This window comes from Anomaloglossus baeobatrachus, chromosome 9 (assembly GCF_048569485.1).
Source record: "Anomaloglossus baeobatrachus isolate aAnoBae1 chromosome 9, aAnoBae1.hap1, whole genome shotgun sequence".
Taxonomy (NCBI): Eukaryota; Metazoa; Chordata; class Amphibia; order Anura; family Aromobatidae; genus Anomaloglossus; species Anomaloglossus baeobatrachus.
Window position 1 is genome coordinate 24,662,869 of NC_134361.1, and position 27,236 is coordinate 24,690,104.

Sequence of the window (27,236 nt, forward strand, 5' to 3'; positions counted from 1 at the left end):
AGGTGCCACAGATCTGGGTACCACGACCTCCTCGGCCAGTCTGGAGCGACGAGGATGGCGCGGCGGCAGTCGGCCCTTATCTTGCGCAGCACTCTGGGTAACAATGCCAGAGGTGGGAACACATAAGGTAGCCGGAACTGCGACCAATCTTGAACTAAGGCGTCTGCCGCCAGAGCTCGGTGATCGTGAGACCGTGCCATGAAAACCGGAACCTTGTGGTTGTGCCGTGACGCCATCAGGTCGACGTCCGGCATCCCCCAGCGGCGACAGATCTCCCGAAACACGTCCGGGTGAAGGGACCATTCCCCTGCGTCCATACCCTGGCGACTGAGGAAGTCTGCTTCCCAGTTTCCACGCCTGGAATGTGAACTGCGGATATGGTGGATGCCGTGTCGTCCACCCACGTCAGAATCCCCCGGACTTCCTGGAAGGCTTGCCGACTGCGTGTTCCGCCTTGGTGGTTGATGTATGCCACCGCTGTGGAGTTGTCCGACTGAATTCGGATCTGCTTGCCTTCCAGCCACTGCTGGAAGGCTTGTAGGGCAAGATACACTGCTCTGATTTCCAGAACATTGATCTGAAGGGTGGACTCTTGCTGAGTCCACGTACCTTGAGCCCTGTGGTGGAGAAACACTGCTCCCCACCCCGATAGACTCGCGTCTGTCGTGACTACTGCCCAGGATGGGGGTAGGAAGGACTTTCCTTTCGACAATGCGGTGGGAAGAAGCCACCACCGAAGAGATTCCTTGGCCGCCTGAGAAAGGGAGACGTCTCTGTCGAGGGACGTCGACTTCCTGTCCCATTGGCGGAGAATGTCCCATTGTAGTGGACGCAGATGAAACTGCGCGAAAGGGACTGCTTCCATTGCCGCTACCATCTTCCCTAGGAAGTGCATGAGGCGTCTCAAGGGGTGCGACTGGCCTTGAAGGAGAGATTGCACCCCTGTCTGTAGTGAACGCTGTTTGTCCAGCGGAAGCTTCACTATCGCTGAGCGAGTATGAAACTCCATGCCAAGATATGTTAGCGATTAGGTCGGGGTTAGATTTGACTTTGAAAAGTTGATGATCCACCCGAAACTCTGGAGAGTCTCTAGCGCAACGTTCAGGCTGTGTTGGCATGCCTCTTGAGAGGGTGCCTTGACCAGTAGATCGTCCAAATACGGGATCACAGAGTGACCTTGAGAGTGCAGGACTGCTACTACTGCCGCCATGACCTTGGTGAAGACTCGTGGGGCTGTCGTCAGCCCGAAGGGCAGAGCTACGAACTGAAGGTGTTCGTCTCCTATAACGAAGCGTAGAAAACGCTGGTGCTGTGGAGCAATCGGCACGTGGAGATAAGCATCCTTGATGTCTATAGATGCTAGGAAATCTCCTTGAGACACTGAGGCGATGACGGAGCGGAGGGATTCCATCCGGAACCGTCTGGTTTGTACGTGCTTGTTGAGCAGTTTTAAATCCAGAACGGGACGGAACGACCCGTCCTTTTTTGGCACCACAAACAAATTGGAGTAAAAAAACGTGACCTTGTTCCTGAAGAGGAACGGGGGTCACCACTCCTTCCGCCGTTAGAGTGGACACCGCTTGCCGCAGAGCATCGGCTCGGTCAGGAGGTGAAGTTCTGAAGAAGCGAGTTGGAGGACGAGAGCTGAACTCTATCCTGTACCCGTGAGACAGAATGTCTCTCACCCAACAGTCTGTGACCTGTGGCAGCCAAATGTCGCCAAAGCGGGAGAGCCTGCCACCGACCGAGGATGCGGAGAGAGGAGGCTGAAAGTCATGAGGAAGCCGTCTTGGTAACGGTTCTTCCGGCTGTCTTTTTTGGGCGTGACTGAGTCCGCCAAGAATCTGAGCTCCTCTGATCCTTTTGAGTCCTTTTGGACAAGGAGAATTGGGACCTGCCTGAGCCTCGAAAGGACCGAAACCCCGACTGTCCCCTCCTCTGTTGGGGTTTGTTTTGTCTGGGTTGAGGTAAGGATGAATCCTTACCCTTGGAGTGTTTAATGATTTCATCTAAACGCTCCCCAAACAGTCGGTCACGAGAAAATGGCAAACTGGTTAAACACTTTTTGGAAGCAGAATCTGCCTTCCATTCTCTTAACCACAAGGCTCTGCGTAAAACCACGGAGTTGGCGGACGCCACTGCCGTACGGCTCGTAGAGTCTAGGACAGCATTAATCGCGTAAGACGCAAATGCAGACATTTGAGAGGTTAAGGATGCCACCTGCGGAGCAGATGTACGTGTGACAGTGTCAATCTGTGTAAGACCAGCTGAAATAGCTTGGAGTGCCCATACGGCTGCGAATGCTGGAGCCAAAGACGCGCCGATAGCCTCATAGATGGATTTCAACCAGAGCTCCATCTGTCTGTCAGTGGCATCTTTAAGTGCCGCCCCATCTTCCACTGCAACTAAGGATCTAGCCGCAAGCCTGGAGATTGGAGGATCCACCTTGGGACACTGGGTCCAGCTTTTGACCACGTCAGGGGGAAAAGGATAACGTGTATCCTTAAGCCGCTTGGAAAAACGCTTCTCAGGATAAGCGTGGTGTTTCTGGATTGCCTCTCTAAAGTCAGAGTGGTCCAGAAAAGTACTTAATTTACGCTTGGGATACCTGAAATGGAATTTCTCCTGCTGTGAAGCTGACTCCTCCACCGGAGGAGCTGGGGGAGAAATATCCAACATTCTATTGATGGACGCTATAAGATCATTCACTATGGCGTCACCATCAGGAGTATCCAGATTGAGAGCGGTCTCAGGATCTGAATCCTGAGCAGCTACCTCCGCCTCATCATACAGAGAGTCCTCCTGCTGGGACCCTGATCAGTGTGATGAAGTGGAGGGCCGCTCATAGCGAGCCCGCTTAGGCTGTCTGGGACTGTCGTCCGTGTCAGAACCGTCACCCTGGGATGCATGTGACACCCCCGGAGCCTGAAGCTGTTCCAACTGAGGGGGACCAGGGAGCAATGAGTCAACAGTGCCCATGGTCTGAGTTACTGGTCTAGACTGCAATGTTTCAAGAATTTTAGTCATAGTCACAGACAATCTGTCAGCAAAAACTGCAAACTCCGTCCCTGTCACCTGGACAGTATTCACAGGTGGTTCTCCCTGGGTCACCTCTAGCAGAGGCCCCGGCCGAGCAAGTGCCACAGGGGCCGAGCACTGCACACAGTGGGGGTCAGTGGAACCTGCCGGTAGAGCAGTCTCACATGCGGTACAAGCAGCATAGAAAGCCTGTGCCTTGGCACCTTTGCTTCTTGCGGACGACATGCTGTTGTCTCCTCTGAGTAATCTAGGAGGGAGTATAGCAGAGAATCACCAGCGACCGTACAGTGCAATGTATAGCATGCAAGCATAAAAATACAAATGTACACTTCGGCACTAGTGGGGGTCAGCCCTTGAGGGCTGCTTACCGCCCGCTCAAAAGCGGGTGTGTGGTCGCCAGAATCCCGTGTCTGAGTCTCCCAGTCCCCCTTCTCCAGCTCAGGCTGCACACAGGAATGGCTGCCGGCGTCCTGTGAAGAGGGGCGGACCGTGGGCGTGCCTCAAACAAAGTGCGGGAAACTGGCGTCCCACTGTGCCCAGTGTGAGGGCTGGAGTATGTAAAACAGACTCCAGCCCTCTGCGCTGATGTTCTATACAGCGTCCCGCCCTTCCCCTGACTGGCAGGCCTGGGGGCGGGAACGAACCGAAACTAGGCCGCAAAAGCCAGGGACTCGAGTAATAAGCGCGGCCGTCATATATGCACGGCCAGCGCGGAAGTCCCCGGCGCACCACAAGTCCCAGCCGCGCCGCAGCGAAAAAAACTGAGAACAGCGGCCGGCGCGGCAGTTTCAAATGCATGTCCCCACTCAGCAGAGCTGTAGATAGGAATGGCACCAGCGCGCAGCGCTGTTGTCCCCGGCGCACTAACACACCCAGCAATGCTGCAGTGTGACTGTGCGCGGTCTGTGCGGGGACACAGAGTACCTTGAAGTAGCAGGGCCCTGTCCCTGACGATACTCAGCTCCTCCATGTCCAGCAGATTCCCCAGGGGCTGTGGATGGAGCACGGCCTCAGTGCCTGGAGACCGGTAAGATCCCACTTCACCCAGAGCCCGAAGGGGGATGGGGAAGGAAAGCAGCATGTGGGCTCCAGCCTCCGTACCCGCAATGGGTACCTCAACCTTAAACACCGCCGACAAAAAGTGGGGTGAGAAGGGAGCATGCTGGGGGCCCTCGTATGGGCCCTCTTTTCTTCCATCCGACATAGTCAGCAGCTGCTGCTGACTAAACAGTGGAGCTATGCGTGTATGTGTGCCTCCTTCGCACAAAGCATGAAAACTGATGAGCCCGTGATCCCACGGGGGGTGTATAGCCAGAAGGGGAGGGGCCTTACACTTTTAAGTGTAATACTTTGTGGGGCCTCCGGAGGCAGTAGCTATACACCCAATTGTCTGGGTCTCCCAATAGAGCGACAAAGAAATGGCAAACTGGTTAAGCCCTTTTTGGAGGCAGAATCTGCCTTCCATTCCCTTAACCACAAGGCTCTGCGTAAAACCACGGAGTTGGCGGACGCCACTGCCGTACGGCTCGTAGAGTCCAGGACAGCATTAATCGCGTAAGACGCAAATGCAGACATTTGAGAGGTTAAGGATGCCACCTGAGGAACAGATGTACGTGTGACCGTGTCAATCTGTGTAAGACCAGCAGAGATAGCTTGGAGTGCCCATACGGCTGCGAATGCTGGAGCAAACGACGCGCCGATAGCTTCATAGACAGATTTCAACCAGAGCTCCATCTGTCTGTCAGTGGCATCTTTGAGTGCAGCCCCATCTTCCACTGCAACTATGGATCTAGCTGCAAGCCTGGAGATTGGAGGATCCACCTTGGGACACTGGGTCCAGCCCTTGACCACGTCAGGGGGAAAGGGATAACGTGTATCCTTAAGCCGTTTGGAGAAACGTTTATCAGGATAAGTGTGGTGTTTCTGGACTGACTCTCTAAAGTCAGAGTGGTCCAGAAAAGTACTTAATTTACGCTTGGGATACCTGAAATGGAATTTCTCCTGCTGTGAAGCTGACTCCTCCACTGGAGGAGCTGGGGGAGAAATATCCAACATTCTATTGATGGACGCTATAAGATCATTCACTATGGCGTCACCATCAGGAGTATCCAGATTGAGAGCGGTCTCAGGATCAGAATCCTGATCAGCTACCTCCGCCTCATCATACAGAGAGTCCCCCTGCTGGGACCCTGACCAGTGTGATGAAGTCGAGGGCCGCTCATAGCGAGCTCGCTTAGGCTGTCTGGGACTGTCGTCCGTGTCAGAGCCTTCACCCTGGGATGCATGGGACACCCCCGGAGCCCGGAGCTGTTCCAACTGAGGGGGACCAGGGAGCAATGATTCAACAGTGCCCATGGTCTGAGATACTGGTCTAGACTGCAAAGTTTCTAGAATTTTAGTCATAGTCACAGACAATCTATCCGCAAAAACTGCAAACTCCGTCCCCGTCACCTGGACAGTATTCACAGGTGGTTCTCCCTGGGTCACCTCTAGCAGAGGCCCCGGCCGAGCAAGTGCCACAGGGGCCGAGCACTGCACACAATGGGGGTCAGTGGAACCTGCCGGTAGAGTAGCCTCACATGCGGTGCAAGCAGCATAGAAAGCCTGTGCCTTGGCACCCTTGCTTTTTGCGGATGACATGCTGTTGTCTCCTCTGAGCAATCTAGGAGGGTATATAACCAAGAATCACCAGCGACCGTACAGTGCAATGTATAGCATGCAAGCATAAAAATACAAATGTACACTTCGGCACTAGTGGGGTCAGCACCAGAGGTGCCGCTTACCGCCCGCTCAAACGCGGGTGTGTGGTCGCCAGAATCCCGTGTCTGGGTCTCCCAGAACTTGTCTCCCCTCTCCAGCTCAGACTGCACACAGGAATGGCTGCCGGCGTTCTGTGAAGAGGGGCGGACCGTGGGCGTGCCTCAGACAAAGTGCGGGAAACTGGCGTCCCACTGTGTCCAGTGTGAGGGCTGGAGTATGTAAAGTAGACTCCAGCCCTCTGCGCTGATGTTCTGTACAGCGTCCCGCCCTTCCCCTGACTGGCAGGCCTGGGGGCGGGAACGAAGCGAAACTAGGCCGCAAAAGCCGGGGACTCGAGTAATAAGCGCGGCCGTCATATATGCACGGCCAGCGCGGAAGTCCCCGGCGCACCACAAATCCCAGCCGCGCCGCAGCGTAAACTGACAGCAGCGGCCGGCGCGGCAGTTCCCAATACATTAACTCACTCAGCAGAGCTGTAGTGAGTAGTGGCACAAGCGCGCAGCGCTGTTGTCCCCGGCGCACTAACACACTCAGCAATGCTGGTGTGTGTGTGCGCGATGTGTACGGGGACACAGAGTACCTTGACGTAGCAGGGCCATGTCCCTGACGATACTCAGCTCCATATCCAGCAGATTCCCCAGCGGCTGTGGATGGAGCACGGTCTCAGTGCCTGGAGACCGGTAAAATCCCACTTCACCCAGAGCCCCTCAGGGGGATGGGGAAGGAAGCAGAATGTGGGCTCCAGCCTCCGTACCCGCAATGGGTACCTCAACCTTAACAAACACCGCCGACAAAAGTGGGGTGAGAAGGGAGCATGCTGGGGGCCCTAGTATGGGCCCTCTTTTCTTCCATCCAACATAGTCAGCAGCTGCTGCTGACTAAACAGTGGAGCTATGCGTGGATGTCTGACCTCCTTCGCACAAAGCATGAAAACTGAGGAGCCCGTGATCCCACGGGGGGTGTATAGGCAGAAGGGGAGGGGCTTTACACTTTTAAGTGTAGTGCTTTGTGTGGCCTCCGGAGGCAGTAGCTATACACCCAATTGTCTGGGTCTCCCAATTAGGAGCGACAAAGAAAGGCAAATTAGCTCTCCTCCAGAAGGAAGGAACCTGACTCTAGGGTCACTTACTGGAGGGTATTCAACAACACCCGACCCACTATAGAGCCTTGAAATAAGACGAGACATCACCGAAACACAAGAACGTTTTTCACTTTCCTCTTTACCTATCAAGCTCTCTACCTTTATGGGGTCTTGATTTTTTTTTTGCCATTTAAAACTGGGGAGAAGGATTTCTCTCAACTTCTAAAATGTCGAAAGTTGCAAAATGCTTGAAAAACCAGTGACTTTACACTCCGCCCATTACTAATCTCCATAGTTTACGGCTCGCTGCCCAAGTTACCGGCCACTGCTGCAGTCTATCAGAGGTGGCCGGTTTCACAGGCAGTTTTCCATAGAGCTTTTGGTTGGATAACCCCACCGAGAGACAAAGCGACCTCATATTGTGGAATCGGAGAGCTCAGGGTTTGGACCAGAGGTGCCACAATGCCGCTGGCCTGAACTGTCAATCATCGGGGGCTCCGCCCCCAGAAAGCAGTAATGGATAGGAGAGGGAGATCCAGGGCAAGGCAGCCTACAAGTGGGTTCAGAGTGATAGGACGTCGCCTCGGTTCGAAGGCAATTCTGGAGGTCTTGAGCCTATGGCTCACCCCGTCGGACTTAGGCTGCTTTCACACATCAGTTTTTTGGCATCAGGCACGATCCGGCGAAAAAACGGATCAGTCGCATCAGTTTTTTTCCATCAGTTCCTTCAGTTTTTTGACGGATGCATTGTGTTTGAGCATGCTCAATTAAAAAAAAAAAAAAACAAAAAAAAAAAAAAAAAACACGGATCCGGCGGCCGTATCCGTTTTGTTGCCGCATTATGCCGGATCCGGTGTTCATAGGCTTCCATTATAAAACACGCCGTACGGTGCCGGATCCGTTTTTTCGACGGAGACAAAAAACGTTCCCCTCAGCATTCCATCCGGCCGCCAACAAGCAACTTTTGCCGGATCCAGCAAAGGCCATCCGGCACAATACGGCGCTAATAAAAGCCTATGGGGGAAAAAACGGATCCGGCGGCAACAGACGCCGGATACGTTTTTTCAGGTTTTTGCCAAATTGTGCCTGATGGCAAACACTAATGTGTGAAAGCGGCCTTAGAGAGTTGTTCGGCTAGAGAAGCGGACGAAGGTGCAAGCAATAAGGGGGAAGAAGGAGAAGACCCCGGAGTATTGAGGACAAGTACCAAGATAGTGGGGGACAGGACGAAAAGTAGCACCCCATGGAGAGAGAAATAAAGGCCACGTCTGTCATAATGATGTGAGGAACAAAAGTGAACAAGACTGGTTGGATAAGCAAAATCTGGCGTTGCGCCTCTTACTATTCGACGGTGACGACTGGCAGCAGCGGTGATGGCCAGCGGCTCGAAGAGGAAAGTGTCATGCAACCCGCCCAAAGTCATGCCGCACCAGGAGTCTCCCCCAAGCGGCCCATTCCTTCAGTTGCATGGAGTCTTGACTTACAAGGCAGCTCCCAATAGGTGGCGCAAGAGATTCAATATTTCCTTTTGGAGGAGAACTAATTTGCATACCTTTCCCAGGACATATTGCCTGTAATGTCAGAAGATTCTCATCTGCCTCAGTCTTTACCACGACACCAGACGCCGGACTTACCAGCTTCCTCGCCCACAGGGGGAGTTTCCCGTTAGTTTGTAGAAAGGTGGGATCTGGAATAAAATAAAAAGGGTTACATTTGTAACAATCACCATAGACCAATCTCTGATGGGAAGACGCAGTCATATAGCCAAAGAGACACGGCCCCCGGGGGGACTTCACTGTTCTTTCACCGACATCGATGTGTATACAGATCTGGTGTATAAACACTGGGGAAAGAAGGGAATTTTGTTTACTTACCGTAAATTCCTTTTCTTCTAGCTCCAATTGGGAGACCCAGACAATTGGGTGTATAGCTTCTGCCTCCGGAGGCCACACAAAGTATTACACTTAAAAGTGTAAACCCCTCCCCTCTGCTATACACCCCCCGGGCTGCCACGGGCTCCTCAGTTTTGGTGCAAAAGCAAGAAGGAGGAAAAAATTATAAACTGGTTTAAAGTAAACTCAATCCGAAGGAATATCGGAGAACTGAAACCATTCAACGTGAACAACATGTGTACACAAAAACAGGGGCGGGTGCTGGGTCTCCCAATTGAAGCTAGAAGAAAAGGAATTTACGGTAAGTAAACAAAATTCCCTTCTTCTTTGGCGCTCCATTGGGAGACCCAGACAATTGGGACGTCCAAAAGCAGTCCCTGGGTGGGTAAATAATACCTCATAATAGAGCCGTAACGGCTCCGTCCTACAGGTGGGCAACCGCCGCCTGAAGGACTTGCCTACCTAGGCTGGCATCTGCCGAAGCATAGGTATGCACCGGATAGTGTTTCGTGAAAGTGTGCAGGCTCGACCAGGTAGCTGCCTGACACACCTGCTGAGCCGTAGCCTGGTGTCGCAAGGCCCAGGACGCTCCCACGGCCCTGGTAGAATGGGCCTTCAGCCCTGAGGGAACCGGAAGCCTCGAGGAACGATAAGCTTCGAGAATTGGTTCCTTGATCCACCGAGCCAGGGTTGATTTGGAAGCTTGTGTCCCTTTACGCTGGCCAGCGACAAGGACAAAGAGTGCATCCGAGCGGCGCAGGGGCGCCGTACGAGAAATGTAGAGTCTGAGTGCTCTCACCAGATCTAACAAGTGCAAATCCTTTTCACACTGGTGAACTGGATGAGGGCAAAAAGAAGGTAAGGAGATATCCTGATTGAGATGAAAGGGGGATACCACCTTGGGGAGGAATTCCGGAACCGGACGCAGAACCACCTTGTCCTGGTGAAACACCAGGAAAGGAGCTTTGCATGACAACGCTGCTAGCTCAGACACTCTCCGAAGTGATGTGACTGCTACTAGAAAAACCACTTTCTGCGAAAGGCGTGCGAGCGAAATATCCCTCATTGGCTCGAACGGTGGTTTCTGAAGAACCATCAGCACCCTGTTCAGATCCCAGGGTTCTAACGGACGCTTGTAAGGAGGGACGATGTGACAAACCCCCTGCAGGAACGTGCGTACCTGTGGAAGTCTGGCCAGGCGCTTCTGAAAAAACACAGAGAGCGCAGAGACTTGTCCCTTAAGGGAGCCGAGCGACAACCCTTTTCCCAATCCTGATTGAAGGAAGGAAAGAAAAGTGGGCAAGGCAAATGGCCAGGGAGAGAAACCCTGAGCAGAGCACCACGACAGGAATATTTTCCACGTCCTGTGGTAGATCTTGGCGGACGTTGGTTTCCTAGCCTGTCTCATGGTGGCAATGACCTCTTGAGATAATCCTGAAGACGCTAAGATCCAGGACTCAATGGCCACACAGTCAGGTTGAGGGCCGCAGAATTCAGATGGAAAAACGGCCCTTGAGACAGCAAGTCTGGTCGGTCTGGCAGTGCCCACGGTTGGCCGACCGTGAGATGCCACAGATCCGGGTACCACGACCTCCTCGGCCAGTCTGGAGCGACGAGGATGGCGCGGCGGCAGTTGGCCCTGATCTTGCGTAACACTCTGGGCAACAGTGCCAGAGGGGGAAACACATAAGGAAGCTGAAACTGCGACCAATCCTGAACTAAGGCGTCTGCCGCCAGAGCTCTGTGATCTTGAGATCGAGCCATGAATGTTGGGACCTTGTTGTTGTGCCGTGACGCCATTAGGTCGACGTCCGGCATCCCCCAGCGGCAACAGATCTCCTGAAACACGTCCGGGTGAAGGGACCATTCCCCTGCGTCCATGCCCTGGCGACTGAGATAATCTGCTTCCCAGTTTTCTACGCCCGGGATGTGAACTGCGGAGATGGTGGAGGCCGTGGCTTCCACCCACATCAAAATCCGCCGGACTTCTTGGAAGGCTTGCCGACTGCGTGTTCCACCTTGGTGGTTGATGTAAGCCACCGCTGTGGAGTTGTCCGACTGAATTCGGATCTGCTTGCCTTCCAGCCACTGCTGGAACGCTTTCAGGGCAAGATTCACTGCCCGTATTTCCAGAACATTGATCTGAAGCGAGGACTCTTGCTGAGTCCACGTACCCTGAGCCCTGTGGTGGAGAAAAACTGCTCCCCACCCTGACAGACTCGCGTCCGTCGTGACCACCTCCCAGGATGGGGGTAGGAAGGATTTCCCCTTCGATAATGAAGTGGGGAGAAGCCACCACCGAAGGGAAGCTTTGGTTGCCTGAGAGAGGGAGACGTTCCTGTCTAGGGACGTCGGCATCCTGTCCCATTTGCGTAGGATGTCCCATTGAAGAGGACGCAGGTGAAACTGCGCGAAAGGAACTGCCTCCATTGCTGCCACCATCTTCCCCAGGAAGTGCATGAGGCGCCTCAAGGGGTGTGACCGACCTTGAAGGAGAGATTGCACCCCTGTCTGTAGTGAACGCTGTTTGTCCAGCGGAAGCTTCACTATCGCTGGAAGAGTAAGAAACTCCATGCCAAGATATGTCAGCGATTGGACCGGTGTCAGATTTGACTTTGGAAAATTGATGATCCACCCGAAACTCTGGAGAGTCTCCAGAGTAACGTTGAGGCTGTGTTGGCATGCCTCTAGAGAGGGTGCCTTGACCAGCAGATCGTCTAAGTAAGGTATCACTGAGTGACCCTGAGAGTGGAGGACCGCAACTACTGTAGCCATGACCTTGGTGAAAACCCTTGGGGCTGTCGCCAGGCCGAACGGCAGTGCCGCGAACTGAAGGTGTTCGTCTCCTATGGTGAAGCGCAGGAAGCACTGATGCTCTGGAGCAATCGGTACGTGGAGATAAGCATCTTTGATATCGATCGATGCTAGGAAATCTCCTTGGGACATTGAGGCGATGACGGAGCGGAGGGATTCCATCCGGAACCGCCTGGTCATTACATGTTTGTTGAGCAGTTTTAGATCCAAAACAGGACGGAAAGACCCGTCCTTCTTTGGAACCACAAACAGGTTGGAGTAGAAACCGTGACCCTGTTGCTGAAGAGGAACCGGGACCACCACTCCTTCTGCCTTCAGAATGCCCACCGCCTGCAGAAGAGCCTCGGCTCGCTCGGGAGGCGGAGATGTTCTGAAGAATCGAGTCGGAGGACGAGAGCTGAACTCTATCCTGTAACCGTGAGACAAAATGTCTGTCACCCAACGGTCTTTTACTTGTGGCAGCCAGGTGTCGCAAAAGCGGGAGAGCCTGCCACCGACCGAGGATGCGGTGTGAGGAGGCCGTAAGTCATGAGGAAGCCGCCTTGGTAGCGGCACCTCCGGCGGTCTTTTTAGGGCGTGATTTGGACCGCCATGCGTCGGAGTTCCTCTGATCCTTCTGAGGCCTTTTGGACGAGGAGAATTGGGACCTGCCCGCCCCCCGAAAGGACCGAAACCTCGACTGTCCCCTCCTCTGTTGGGGTGTTTTTGGTTTGGCCTGGGGTAAGGATGTTTCCTTTCCCTTGGATTGTTTGATGATTTCATCCAATCTCTCACCAAACAAGCGGTCGCCAGAAAATGGCAAACCAGTTAAGCACTTTTTGGAAGCCGAATCTGCCTTCCATTCCCGTAGCCACAAGGCCCTGCGTATTGCCACCGAATTGTCGGCTGCAACCGCCGTACGGCTCGCAGAGTCCAGGACAGCATTAATAGCGTAGGACGCAAATGCCGACGTTTGAGAGGTTATGGACGCCACCTGCGGCGCAGACGTACGTGAGTGCGTCAATTTGCGCCTGACCAGCTGAGATAGCTTGGAGTGCCCATACGGCTGCGAATGCTGGAGCAAAAGACAAAAGATAGCTTCATAGATGGATTTCAACCAGAGCTCCATCTGTCTGTCAGTGGCATCCTTGAGTGAAGCTCCAACTTCCACTGCAACTATGGATCTAGCCGCCAGTCTGGAGATTGGAGGATCCACCTTGGGACACTGAGTCCAGCCCTTGACCACGTCAGGGGGGAAGGGGTAACGTGTATCCTTAAGGCGCTTGGAAAAACGCTTATCTGGACAAGCTCGGTGTTTCTGGACTGCCTCTCTGAAGTCAGAGTGGTCCAGAAACATACTCATTGTACGCTTAGGAAACCTGAAACGGAATTTCTCCTGCTGAGAAGCTGACTCCTCCACTGGAGGAGCTGAGGGAGAAATATCCAACATTTCATTGATGGACGCAATAAGATCATTCACTATGGCGTCCCCATCAGGAGTATCAAGGTTGAGAGCGGCTTCAGGATCAGAATCCTGATCAGCTACCTCCGCTTCATCATACAGAGAGTCCTCTCGCTGAGACCCTGAACATTGTGATGATGTCGAGGGGATATCATAGCGAGCTCGCTTAATCGGTCTGGGGCTGCGGTCCGTGTCAGAGACCTCACCCTGGGATCCATGAGACACCCCGGGAAGACATTGCTGTACCAACTGAGGGGGACCAGGGGGCAATGATTCCACAGTGCCCCTGGCTTGAGATGCCGGCCTGGACTGCAAGGCTTCTAATATCTTAGCCATAGTCTCAGAAAGTCTTTCAGTAAAAACTGCAAACTCCGTCCCTGTCACCTGGACAGTGTTAACAGGTGGTTCTCCCTGGGCCACCCTTAGCAGAGGCTCCGGCTGAGTAAGTGCCACAGGGGCCGAGCATTGCACACAATGAGGGTCAGTGGAACCTGCCGGCAGTATAGCCGTACATGCTGCACAGGCAGCATAGTAAGTCTGTGCTTTGGCACCCTTGCTATTTGTGGACGACATGCTGTTGTCTCCTCTGAGCAAAACAGGAGGGTATATAGCCAAAAACAACCGTGCACCATACAGTGTAAAGTATAGCCTATAATCATATAATCTATAAGTACACTTCTGCACTAGTGGGGCCAGCACCACAGGTGCTGCTTACCGCCCGCGTAATGCGGTTGTGTGGTCACCAGAATTCCTGCCTGGGTCTCCCTAAGCTTGTCTCTCCTCTCCAGCGTTAGCAGAGCTGACAGGAATGGCTGCCGGCGTCCTGAGGAGAGGAGGGGGCCGTGGGCGTGCCCTAGAAAGTGCGGGAATCTGGTGCCCCATTGTGCACAGTGAGGGGGGTGGAGTATGCAAAGCATGCTCCAGCCTCAGTTGCTGACGTCCTTTACAGCGTCCCGCCCTTCCCCTGACTGGCAGGCCTGGGGGCGGGAAAAGAATGAGACTAGGCCGCAAAAGCCGGGGACTAAATTTATAAGCGCGGCCGCCGTATAAGCGCGGTCGGCGCGGAAGTCCCCGGCGCACTAACAGTCCCAGCCGCGCCGCAGTGATAACAATGGCAGCGGCGGTCAGCGCGGCAGTCCCCATACACTAACACACTCAGCGACGCTGCAGTGTGTAAAGGCACAAACGCAGTCAGCGCCGCGGTCCCCGGTGCACTAGCACACCCAGCAATGCTGGAGTGTTGCTGTGCGCGGTCCCCACGGGGACACAGAGTACCTCAAAGTAGCAGGGCCATGTCCCTGAACGATACTCGGCTCCTATCCAGCAGAGTCCTCAGGAGCTGTGGATGGAGCATGGTCTCATGTGCCTGGAGACCGATAGGATCCCACTTCACCCAGAGCCCTAAGGGGGATGGGGAAGGAAAACAGCATGTGGGCTCCAGCCTCCGTACCCGCAATGGATACCTCAACCTTAACAACACCGCCGACAAGAGTGGGGTGAGAAGGGAGCATGCTGGGGGCCCTGTTATGGGCCCTCTTTTCTTCCATCCGACATAGTCAGCAGCTGCTGCTGACTAAGCTGTGGAGCTATGCGTGCATGTCTGCCTCCTTCGCACAAAGCATAAAAACTGAGGAGCCCGTGGCAGCACGGGGGGTGTATAGGCTGAAGGGGAGGGGCTTTACACTTTTAGTGTAATACTTTGTGTGGCCTCCGGAGGCATAGCTATACACCCAATTGTCTGGGTCTCCCAATGGAGCGCCAAAGAAAAAACGATCGCAATATCAAAAAGCTGGCAAAAAGTGAGAACTATGGAATTTTGGTCCTTCCCTCTTTCCGTCCTGAGTGGGCGGGCTCAAGACGGCTCACTACCAATAAGCAGTCTTCTCTGCTGCCCCTCCCACACAGTGTGAATAAAGGAAAGTGAGAACCTGTAGCTGCATCCCCTTCCGCTAACTGATGAGAACTCCGGGATTTTCGGAATATTTACCAAAATAATAATAATATAACTGTCATGGGAGAAATTTGGGTAAGACAGCTAATGGAGTCTTTGTTCAGGGCAAATCCAGAGGTACGGGCCAAATTAGCTATCTGTACAGATATTATGAGACTCAATCAATGAACATAGGACATGTTCTCTGATTGAGCTCAGGCTTGCGTCTGAACTCGTGTAGTCAATGGATCAGATATCAGCATTACATTTCAACCTTCAGACATGTACAAAAAGTATCAATCTATCTTTTCACACATATCGAAAGAGTACAGGGAGGTGCGTAGGGACATAGAAACCCACATTTCATCCCATGGATAATGCATTCTCTCTTTGTGTGAAACCACTGATAAGCATGAATACCTTCTCTGTTCATTGTTTGTACATTTGTCCATTCGTCCTTGGTTAACCCTTTCTTGAACATACAGCTTAGAATAATATTATGGCATCTGTGCAATTGTCATATAGACACAGATAATTATGCAATGACATCTACATTTTGATTATTTACATACACAGATAATCTTATTACATTTGAACAAACAATTTATAGCCCAGGCTACCTTCACATAACAAATAACCATTACCTGCTTCAAAGCCTTCATTTACTGGGGTGTCTGGCGAGGGCTCGTCAGCATCACTGTTTCCTTCACAGAACAGGTCCTCGTGGGAGCTCTCGTCCAGGGGGCAAACCAGGAAGGTCTCCCTCCTGGAGGAGACAGAACAAAGTCACTAATACCCATATATCAGGTAAAGTAGAGCAATGTCTACAAGACGCTGCTGCGCTCTTCTCACCTGGTGTTAGTAGGACGGGTCGCGTCCACGGCTGCGCTGATTTTTCCCTCCGCAGCCGCCAGCTGGTTCCTCATACACGTGGTCATGGAGGGGTCAAGCTTCCAGACAAATATACAGCTGCACAAAAATGGTGCAAGAAATTACAGAATGGTAAATAACTTTCCACAGCACGGCCGGAAAATGTTTAGACTTCCCTACATCTCAGGCACAGAGAAGCTGCAGCTGCATACCCCCCTCCTCCCCTCTACTTTTACTATTTTTTTTTAACCATAATTTTTGGGACCCAGTCTGATTATAGGGAGCTTCTCTCCACACCCAATGCCAGATCAGGACGAAGAAAAGCCCCTGATAGCCCCTGAGAAGGCAACAGACCTGTCTCCAGACACGGTGATCAGTCTTCTACAGTCGCGGCTGAACTTCATGTCCGTGACAATATCTGGAACAAGAATTTCATGATCACTTCTCACAGTCTCGGATGTAATAGATGAATTATCAGAGGAGTAAACTGCACTGTGGATCGGTCAGCAGACAAAAAGACAGCAGCCTGTACTCTGTACGGAGCGGGGCAACAGGCCGGAATAGACCACATAGAAGCGCAACACCAACCTGAGTGTCCGTACACCACGGCCACACACTCCCCGGTCTGTAGATCGAAGATGGAGATGTTCTTGTTGGAGCAGCTCGTAGCGAAGAATCTCCCCGATGGATCCATTTGTACCTGGTGGAAGATTAGAGGCCAAAAATACCAAAATGATCAGCCATATCCTGAAATGCACAGAAAGGAAGGAGCGCAGGTAAGAAGGGCGGCAATGTCAGACGGAAGGAGAGCATGTAAGAAGGGAGGGGGGGGCAATGTCAGGCGGAAGGAGAGCATGTAAGAAGGGAGGGGGGGCAATGTCAGGCGGAAGGAGAGCATGTAAGAAGGGAGGGGGGGGCAATGTCAGGCGGAAGGAGAGCATGTAAGAAGGGAGGGGGGGGCAATGTCAGGCGGAGGGAGTGGTGATGTCAGGCGGAGGGAGCGCAGATAAGGAGGGGGGGGCGATGTCAGATGGAGGGAGCGCAGGTAAAAAGGGAGGGGACAGCAATGTCCGGTAGAGGGAGCGCAGGTAAGAAGGGAGGGTGGGGTGATGTCAGGTGGAGGGAGCGCAGGTAAGAAGGGAGGGCATGACCGCCTACCTTCAACACGGCTCCTCCGCTGGGTGAACTCTTCAGAGCCTTCTCCTGCTTCCCGGACGAGATATTGTACAATCTGGAAATAACATCAGATCAGTCAGACGTATCCGGCACCTGAGCGCCATCACAAGATGAGAAAAACCAAACACTGGAGGGTGTCTCCGGTGCCCATCACTTCCACATCAGGAGGCTCCGGGGTTCAATGCCAATAGAAACATCATCAGCGTCCCGCACCTCCTGATGCCGAGCGAGCGATGTCCAAGGACCCTTGAAGAAATTGGAGGAGAAAAATGTCCCCAGGTGACGGCCTCCAGGTATCACCGACACTCACCGGACAGTTTTATCCTGGCAGGCGACTGCGGCTGTCTTCTGGGCGACGTCCACATCCAGGTCGTATAAGGTGGTCTTTTCCACAACGTGGTGCAGACGCACAAAACTCATCCCATCCGGGAGCTAAAGGAGGATTCAGGAGGAAATCAACTAAACAGGACAAAGATCATCGTCTTCTGCGGATTTTACAGGGGTTAAGCCAAAAGTGCAAATTATCAATATTCGCAGGATCACTAGGGATGCCCCCAGAATGCTGAGAGCCGGGACCTGGAACAGAGTGACCCCGGGTACCACATCCTCCACCACAATCACCCTCCTCCTCCTCCACCCACCCACCCATCCTCCTCATCCACATCCACCCATCCTCCTCCTCCTCATCCAACCTCCTCCTCCTCCTCCTCCTCATCCAACTTCCTCCTCCTCCTCATCCAACCTCCTCATCCAACCTCCTCCTCCTCATCCTCATCCTCCAACCTCCTCCTCATCCTCATCCTCCAACCTCCTCCTCATCCTCAAACCTCCTCCTCCTCCTCATCCTCCAACCTCCTCCTCCTCATCCTCCAACCTCCTCCTCCTCATCCAACCTCCTCCTCCTCATCCAACCTCCTCCTCCTCATCCAACCTCCTCCTCCTCATCCAACCTCCTCCTCCTCATCCAACCTCCTCCTCCTCATCCAACCTCCTCCTCCTCATCCAACCTCCTCCTCCTCATCCAACCTCCTCCTCCAACCTCCTCCTCCTCCTCCTCCTCCAACCTCCTCCTCCTCATCCAACCTCCTCCTCCTCATCCAACCTCCTCCTCCTCATCCAACCTCCTCCTCCTCATCCAACCTCCTCCTCCTCATCCAACCTCCTCCTCCTCATCCAACCTCCTCCTCCTCATCCAACCTCCTCCTCCTCATCCAGATAGAGAAATTACCATCTGAGCAGGACGGAAATAAATGCTCTTATCAGCTCCGCAGCTTATCATGTGCATCTGCTCCTCATCACCTGGATGATACAAAAATGGCAAAAACCAAGATGCTAGAAGAGAATGTCCCAAACCAGAATAACACACAATTACCAATACCAAGTATATATAAATAAAATCTCAAACATCTGTCACGTTAAATATATCTTCATACACATGGAAAATTACCGCACCCGCAAACTTCACTGCTGTTATGGAGGATGAGTGATCATCCAGAGTCTGCAGCAGGGAGTAACCACCATCTACATTGAGGATATGGATCAGACGATCTCTGCTGGCCGAAGCTAAAAGGGTCACTCCTATCAGAGAAAAGTAGTATAGTAGTTATATTCTTGTACACAGGAGCAGTATTATAGTAGTTATATTCTTGTACATAGGGGGCAGTATTATAGTAGTTATATTCTTGTATATAGGGGGCAGTATTATAGTAGTTATATTCTTGTACATAGGGGGCAGTATTATAGTAGTTATATTCTTGTATATAGGAGCAGTATTATAGTAGTTATATTCTTGTACATAGGGGGCAGTATTATAGTAGTTATATTCTTGTACATAGGGGCAGTATTATATCAATTATATACTTAGATTAGATTGATGAGATTATTCCATTATCACATACCGCTCCATGGTTGGGAATATTCAAGGCACAGAACTTCGCCATCATGTGCTTCAATTGTTAACATTTCCTCAAAGCTCCTCAAGTCATAAATACTACAGAAGAAAAAAAAATTATATATAAAATACTCAGTTTCTTCTTGAAAATGATTGCAATCACAATTTTTTTGGTATTATCTTCATTTAATTTGTCTTCAATGAAAAAAGAAAAAAAAAATTGTCAAAGCCAAATTGGATCTAATTCCACACCAAACATAAAAAAGGGGGTGGACAAAAGTATTGGCACTGTTAGAAAAATCCTGTGATGCTTCTGTAATTTGTGTAATTAACAGCACCTGTAACTTACCTGTGGCACCTAACAGGTGTTGGCAATAATAAATCACACTTGCAGCAGGTGACATGGATTAAAGTTGACTCAACCTCTGTCCTGTGTCCTTGTGTGCACCACATTGAGCACGGAGAAAAGAAAGAAGACCAAAGAACTGTCTGAGGACTTAAGAATCCAAATTGTGAGGAAGCATGAGCAATGTCAAGGCTACAAGTCCATCTCCAAAAACCTGAAAGTTCCTGTGTCTACGGTGCGCAGTGTCATCAAGAAGTGTAAAGCCCATGGCACTGTGGTAACCTCCCTAGATGTGGAAGGAAAAGAAAAATTGACGAGAGATTTCAACGCAAGATTGTGCGGATGGTGGACAAAGAACCTCGACTAACATCCAAACAAGTTCAAGCTGCCCTGCAGTCCGAGGGTACAACAGTGTCAACCCGTACTATCCGTCCGCGTCTGAATGAAAAGGGACTGTATGGTAGGATACCCAGGAAGACCCCACTTGTTACCCCGAGACATAAAAAAGCCAGGCTGGAGTTTGTCAAACCTTACCTGAGAAAGCCTAAAACGTTTTGGAAGAATGTTCTCTGTTCAGACAAAAGTAGAGCTTTTTGGGAAAAGCCATCAACAGAGTTTACAGGGAAAAAAAAAAAAAAGAAAGAGGCATTCAAAGAAAAGAACACGGTCCCTACAGTCAAACATGGCGGAGGTTACCTGATGTTTTGGGGTTGCTTTGCTGCCTCTGGCACTGGACTGCTTGACCGTGTGCATGGCATTATGAAGTCTGAAGACTACCAACAAATTTTGTAGCATAATGTAGGGCCCAGTGTGAGAAAGCTGGGTCTCCCTCAGAGGTCATGGGTCTTCCAGCAGGACAATGACCCAAAACACACTTCAAAAAGCACTAGAAAATAGTTTGAGAGAAAGCACCGAAGAGTACTAAAGTGGCCAGCAATGAGTCCAGACCTGAACCCCATAGAAGACCTGTGGAGAGATCTCACAATGACAGTTTGGAGAAGGCCCCTTCAAATCTCAGGGACCTGGAGCAGTTTGCCAAAGAAGAATGGTCTAAAATTCCAGCAGAGCATTGTAAGGAACTCATTGATGGTTACCAGAAGCGGTTGTGCGCAGTTATTTTGGCTAAAGGTTGTGCAACCAAGTATTAGGCTAAGGGTGCCAATACTTTTGTCTGGCCCATTTTTGGAGTTTTGTGTGAAATGATTTGATTTTTGTTTCATTCTCTTTTGTGTTTTTTCATTGCAAGCAAAATAAATGAAGATAATACCAAAGAATTTGTGATTGCAATCATTTTCAAGAAGAAACTGAGTATTATCTGACAGAACTGCAGGGGTGCCAACCAATACTTTTGGCCAGCACTGTGTATAATTTATATTAGAATTGTATTATATATATTATATATATATATATATATATATATATATATATATATATATATATATATATATATATATATATATATATATATATATATATATATATATATATATATATATATATATATATATATATATATATATATATATATATATATATATATATATATATATATATATATATACATACATACATACATACATACATACATACATATACACATATATATGTGTATATGTATGTATGTATATATATATATATATATATATATATATATATATATATATATATATATACATACATACATATACACATATATATATATATATGTGTATATGTATGTATATATGTGGACAGTATGTGCAATAGGGTTATCAAACATGGTGTAAAGTGAAACTGACTCAGTTGCCCTTAGCAACCAATCAGATTCCACCTTTCATTTTCCAAAGAGTCTATGAAGAAATATATATATATATATATATATATATATATATATATATATATATTATATATATATAGGGAATTTTGTTTACTTACCGTAAATTCCTTTTCTTCTAGCTCCAATTGGGAGACCCAGACAATTGGGTGTATAGCTACTGCCTCCGGAGGCCACACAAAGTATTACACTTAGAAGTGTAAAGCCCCTCCCCTTCTGCCTATACACCCCCCGTGGGATCACGGGCTCCTCAGTTTTAGTGCCAAAGCAAGAAGGAGGAAAGCCAATAACTGGTTTAAAAACCAAATTCAATCCGAAGGAATCTCGGAGAACTGAAACCATTCAACATGAACAACATGTGTACCCGAAAAAACAAAAAACCCAAAGGAAACAGGGCGGGTGCTGGGTCTCCCAATTGGAGCTAGAAGAAAAGGAATTTACGGTAAGTAAACAAAATTCCCTTCTTCTTTGTCGCTCCATTGGGAGACCCAGACAATTGGGACGTCCAAAAGCAGTCCCTGGGTGGGTAAATAATATCTCGTGATAGGGCCGTAAAAAAACGGCCCTTTCCTACATGGGGGCAATCGCCGCCTGAAGGACTTGTCTACCTAGGCTGGCGTCCGCCAAAGCGTAGGTATGCACCTGATAATACTTGGTAAAAGTGTGCAGACTCGACCAGGTAGCCGCCTGGCACACCTGCTGATCCGTAGCCTGGTGCCGTAATGCCCAGGACGCACCCACGGCTCTGGTAGAATGGGCCTTCAGCCCTGAGGGAACCGGAAGCCCAGCAGGACGGTAGGCTTCAAGAATTGGTTCCTTAATCCACCGAGCCAGGGTGGATTTGGAAGCTTGCGACCCTTTATGCTGACCAGCGACAAGGACAAAGAGTGCATCCGAGCGGCGCAGAGGCGCCGTGCGGAAAATGTAGATTCTGAGTGCTCTCACCAGATCCAACAAATGCAAATCCTTTTCACATTGATGAACTGGATGAGGACACAAAGAAGGTAAGGCGATATCCTGATTGAGATGAAAGGGGGATACCACCTTAGGGAGAAACTCCGGAATCAGGCGCAGAACCACCTTGTCCTGGTGAAACACCAGGAAGGGAGATTTGCATGACAGCGCTGCTAGCTCGGACACTCTCCGAAGAGACGTGACCGCTACTAGAAAGGCCACTTTCAGTGAAAGGCGAGAAAGGGAAACATCCCTCATAGGCTCGAAAGGCGGCTTCTGGAGAGCAATTAGAACCCTGTTCAGATCCCAGGGCTCTAACGGCCGCTTGTAAGGAGGGACGATATGACAAACCCCTTGCAGGAACGTGCGTACCTGAGGAAGTCGTGCTAGGCGCTTCTGAAAAAATACAGATAGCGCTGAGACTTGTCCTTTAAGGGAGCCGAGCGACAAACCTTTCCAAACCGGATTGCAGGAAGGAAAGAAAAGTAGGCAATGCAAATGGCCAGGGAGAAACTCCCTGAGGAGAGCACCAAGATAAGAATATCTTCCACGTCCTGTGGTAGATCTTGGCGGACGTTGGTTTCCTAGCCTGTCTCATGTTGGCAATGACCTCTTGGGATAATCCTGAAGACGCTAGGATCCAGGACTCAATGGCCACACAGTCAGGTTCAGGGCCGCAAAATTCAGATGGAAAAAACGGCCCTTGAGACAGCAAGTCTGGTCGGTCTGGTAGTGCCCACGGTTGGCCTACCGTGAGGTGCCACGGATCCGGGTACCACGACCTCCTCGGCCAGTCTCGAGGATGGCGCGACGGCAGTCGGACCTGATCTTGCGCAGCACTCTGGGCAACAGTGCCAGAGGTGGGAACACATAAGGTAGCCGAAACTGCGACCAATCTTGAACTAAGGCGTCCGCCGCCAGAGTTCGGTGATCGTGAGACCGTGCCATGAAGGCCGGGACCTTGTTGTTGTGCCGGGACGCCATTAGGTCGACGTCCGGCATCACCCAGCGGCGACAGATCTCCTGAAACACGTCCGGGTGAAGAGACCATTCCCCTGCGTCCATACCCTGGCGACTGAGGAAGTCTGCTTCCCAGTTTTCCACGCCTGGGATGTGAGCTGCGGATATGGTGGATGCCGTGTCTTCCACCCACGTCAGAATCCGCCGGACGTCCTGGAAGGCTTGCCGACTGCGTGTTCCTCCTTGGTGGTTGACGTATGCCACCGCTGTGGAGTTGTCCTACAGAATTCGGATCTGCTTGCCTTCCAGCCACTGCTGGAAGGCTTGTAGGGCAAGATACACTGCTCTGATTTCTAGAACATTGATCTGAAGGGTGGACTCTTGCTGAGTCCACGTACCTTGAGCCCTGTGGTGGAGAAAAACTGCTCCCCACCCTGATAGACTCGCGTCTGTCGTGACCACCGCCCAGGATGGGGGTATGATGGACTTTCTTTTTGACAATGAGGTGGGAAGAAGCCACCACCGAAGAGATTCCTTGGCCGCCTGAGAAAGGGAGACGTTCCTGTCGAGGGACGTCGACTTCCCGTCCCATTGGCGGAGAATATCCCATTGTAGTGGACGCAGATGAAACTGCGCGAAAGGGACCGCCTCCATTGTTGCTACCATCTTCCCTAGGAAGTGCAAGAGGCGTCTCAAGGGGTGTGACTGGCCTTGAAGGAGAGATTGCACCCCTGTCTGTAGTGAACGTTGTTTGTCCAGCGGAAGCTTCACTATCGCTGAGAGAGTATGAAACTCCATGCCAAGATATGTTAGCGATTGGGTCGGGGTCAGATTTGACTTTGAAAAGTTGATGATCCACCCGAAACTCTGGAGAGTCTCCAGCGCAACGTTCAGGCAGTGTTGGCATGCCTCTTGAGAGGGTGCCTTGACAAGTAGATCATCCAAATACGGGATCACAGAGTGACCTTGAGAGTGCAGGACTGCTACTACTGCTGCCATGACCTTGGTGAAGACCCGTGGGGCTGTCGCCAGCCCGAAAGGCAGAGCTACGAACTGAAGGTGTTCGTCTCCTATAACAAAGCGTAGAAAACGCTGGTGCTCTGTAGCAATCGGCACGTGGAGATAAGCATCTTTGATGTCTATTGATGCTAGGAAATCTCCTTGAGACATTGAGGCGATGACGGAGCGGAGGGATTCCATCCGGAACCGCCTGGTTTTCACGTGCTTGTTAAGCAGTTTTAGATCCAGAACTGGACGGGAAGGCCCGTCCTTTTTTGGCACCACAAACAAATTGGAGTAAAAACCGTGACCTTGCTCCTGAAGAGGAACAGGGGTCACCACTCCTTCTGCCTTTAGAGTGCACACCGCTCGCAGAAGAGCATCGGCTCGGTCGGAAGGTGGAGAAGTTCTGAAGAATCGAGTTGGAGGACGAGAACTGAACTCCATCCTGTACCCGTGAGACAGAATGTCTCTCACCCAACGGTCTTTGACCTGTGGCAGCCAAATGTCGCCAAAGCTGGAGAGCCTGCCACCGACCGAGGCTGCGGAGAGAGGAGGCCGAAAGTCATGAGGAAGCCGCCTTGGTAGCGGGTCTTCCGGCTGTCTTTTTTGGGCGTGACTGAGCCCGCCAAGAATCTGAGCTCCTCTGATCCTTTTGAGTCCTTTTGGACGAGGAAAATTGGGACCTGCCCGAGCCTCGAAAGGACCGAAACCAAATGTTTGGTTTGGGCTGGGGTAAGGCTGATCCTTACCCTTGGACTGTTTAATGATTTCATCCAATCGCTCACCAAACAGTCGGTCACCAGAAAATGGCAAACTGGTTAAGCACTTTTTGGAAGCAGAATCTGCCTTCCATTCCCTTAACCACAAGGTTCTGCGTAAAACCACGGAGTTGGCGGACGCCACTGCCGTACGGCTCGTAGAGTCCAGGACAGCATTAATCGCGTAAGACGCGAATGCAGACATTTGAGCGGTTAAGGATGCCACCTGCGGAACAGATGTACGTGTGACCGTGTCAATCTGTGTAAGACCAGCTGAAATAGCTTGGAGTGCCCATACGGCTGCGAATGCTGGAGCAAACGACGCGCCGATAGCTTCATAGATGGATTTCAACCAGAGCTCCATCTGTCTGTCAGTGGCATCTTTAAGTGCAGCCCCATCTTCCACTGCAACTATGGATCTAGCCGCAATCCTGGAGATTGGAGGATCCACCTTGGGACACTGAGTCCAGCCCTTGACCACGTCAGGGGGAAAGGGATAACGTGTATCCTTAAGCCGTTTGGAGAAACGCTTATCTGGGTAAGCGTGGTGTTTCTGGACTGACTCTCTAAAGACAGAGTGGTCCAGAAAAGTACTTAATTTACGCTTGGGATACCTGAAAAGGAATTTCTCCTGCTGTGAAGCTGACTCCTCCACTGGAGGAGCTGGGGGAGAAATATCCAGCATTTTATTGATGGACGCTATAAGATCATTCACTATGGCGTCACCATCAGGAGTATCCAGATTGAGAGCGGTCTCAGGATCAGAATCCTGATCAGCTACCTCCGCCTCATCATACAGAGAGTCCTCCTGCTGGGACCCTGACCAGTGTGATGAAGTCGCGGGTCGCTCATAGCGAGCTCGCTTAGGCTGCCTGGGACTGTCGTCCGTGTCAGAGCCTTCACCCTGGGATGCCTGGGACACCCCTGGAACCCGGAGCTGTTCCAACTGAGGGGGACCAGGGAGCAATGATTCAACAGTGCCCATGGTCTGAGTTACTGGTCTAGACTGCAAAGTTTCTAAAATTTCAGTCATAGTCACAGACAATCTATCAGCAAAACTGCAACCTCCGTTCCTGTCACCTGGACAGTATTCACAGGTGGTTCTCCCTGGGTCACCTCTAGCAGAGGCCCCGGCCGAGCAGTTGCCACAGGGGCCGAGCACTGCACACAGTGGGGGTCAGTGGAACCTGCCGGTAGAGTAGCCTCACATGCGGTACAAGCAGCATAGAAAGCCTGTGCCTTGGCACCCTTGCTTTTTGCGGATGACATGCTGTTGTCTCCTCTGAGCAATCTAGGAGGGTATATAGCCAAGAATCACCAGCGACCGTACAGTGCAATGTATAGCATGCAAGCATAAAAATACAAATGTACACTTCGGCACTAGTGGGGTCAGCACCAGAGGTGCCGCTTACCGCCCGCTCAAACGCGGGTGTGTGGTCGCCAGAATCCCGTGTCTGGGTCTCCCAGAACTTGTCTCCCCTCTCCAGCTCAGACTGCACACAGGAATGGCTGCCGGCGTTCTGTGAAGAGGGGCGGACCGTGGGCGTGCCTCAGACAAAGTGCGGGAAACTGGCGTCCCACTGTGCCCAGTGTGAGGGCTGGAGTATGTAAAGTAGACTCCAGCCCTCTGCGCTGATGTTCTGTACAGCGTCCCGCCCTTCCCCTGACTGGCAGGCCTGGGGGCGGGAACGAAACGAAACTAGGCCGCAAAAGCCGGGGACTCGAGTAATAAGCGCGGCCGTCATATATGCACGGTCAGCGCGGAAGTCCCCGGCGCACCACAAGTCCCAGCCACGCCGCAGCGTAAACTGACAGCAGCGGCCGGCGCGGCAGTTCCCAATACATTAACTCACTCAGCAGAGCTGTAGTGAGTAGTGGCACAAGCGCGCAGCGCTGTTGTCCCCGGCGCACTAACACACCCAGCAATGCTGCAGTGTGTCTGCGCGCGGTCTGTACGGGGACACAGAGTACCTTGACGTAGCAGGGCCATGTCCCTGACGATACTCAGCTCCATATCCAGCAGATTCCCCAGCGGCTGTGGATGGAGCACGGTCTCAGTGCCTGGAGACCGGTAAAATCCCACTTCACCCAGAGCCCTAAGGGGGATGGGGAAGGACGCAGCATGTGGGCTCCAGCCTCCGTACCCGCAATGGGTACCTCAACCTTAACAAACACCGCCGACAAAAGTGGGGTGAGAAGGGAGCATGCTGGGGGCCCTAGTATAGGGACCTCTTTTCTTCCATCCGACATAGTCAGCAGCTGCTGCTGACTAAACAGTGGAGCTATGCGTGGATGTCTGACCTCCTTCGCACAAAGCATGAAAACTGAGGAGCCCGTGATCCCACGGGGGGTGTATAGGCAGAAGGGGAGGGGCCTTACACTTTTAAGTGTAATACTTTGTGTGGCCTCCGGAGGCAGTAGCTATACACCCAATTGTCTGGGTCTCCCAATGGAGCGACAAAGAAAATTATATATACACATATATATATATATATATATATATACACAT

At 51.4% G+C, this 27,236-nt stretch overlaps 1 protein-coding gene across 1 annotated transcript in view; it reads right to left on the bottom strand.

Moving 5' to 3' along the window:
• The window catches only part of LOC142250953 (WD repeat-containing protein 62-like), a 108,176-nt gene that overhangs the window by 42,531 nt on the left and 38,409 nt on the right, over positions 1-27,236 (bottom strand). Inside the window, exons 12-21 of the mRNA XM_075323297.1 lie at positions 18,902-18,993; positions 18,456-18,581; positions 18,232-18,302; positions 17,314-17,435; positions 16,986-17,058; positions 16,416-16,527; positions 16,182-16,245; positions 15,810-15,926; positions 15,602-15,723; positions 8,515-8,567 (exon numbers count right to left, since the gene is read on the bottom strand). Of these exons, the coding sequence (XP_075179412.1) occupies positions 8,515-8,567; positions 15,602-15,723; positions 15,810-15,926; positions 16,182-16,245; positions 16,416-16,527; positions 16,986-17,058; positions 17,314-17,435; positions 18,232-18,302; positions 18,456-18,581; positions 18,902-18,993 (952 nt within the window). The remainder of the gene's footprint in view (positions 1-8,514; positions 8,568-15,601; positions 15,724-15,809; positions 15,927-16,181; positions 16,246-16,415; positions 16,528-16,985; positions 17,059-17,313; positions 17,436-18,231; positions 18,303-18,455; positions 18,582-18,901; positions 18,994-27,236) is intronic.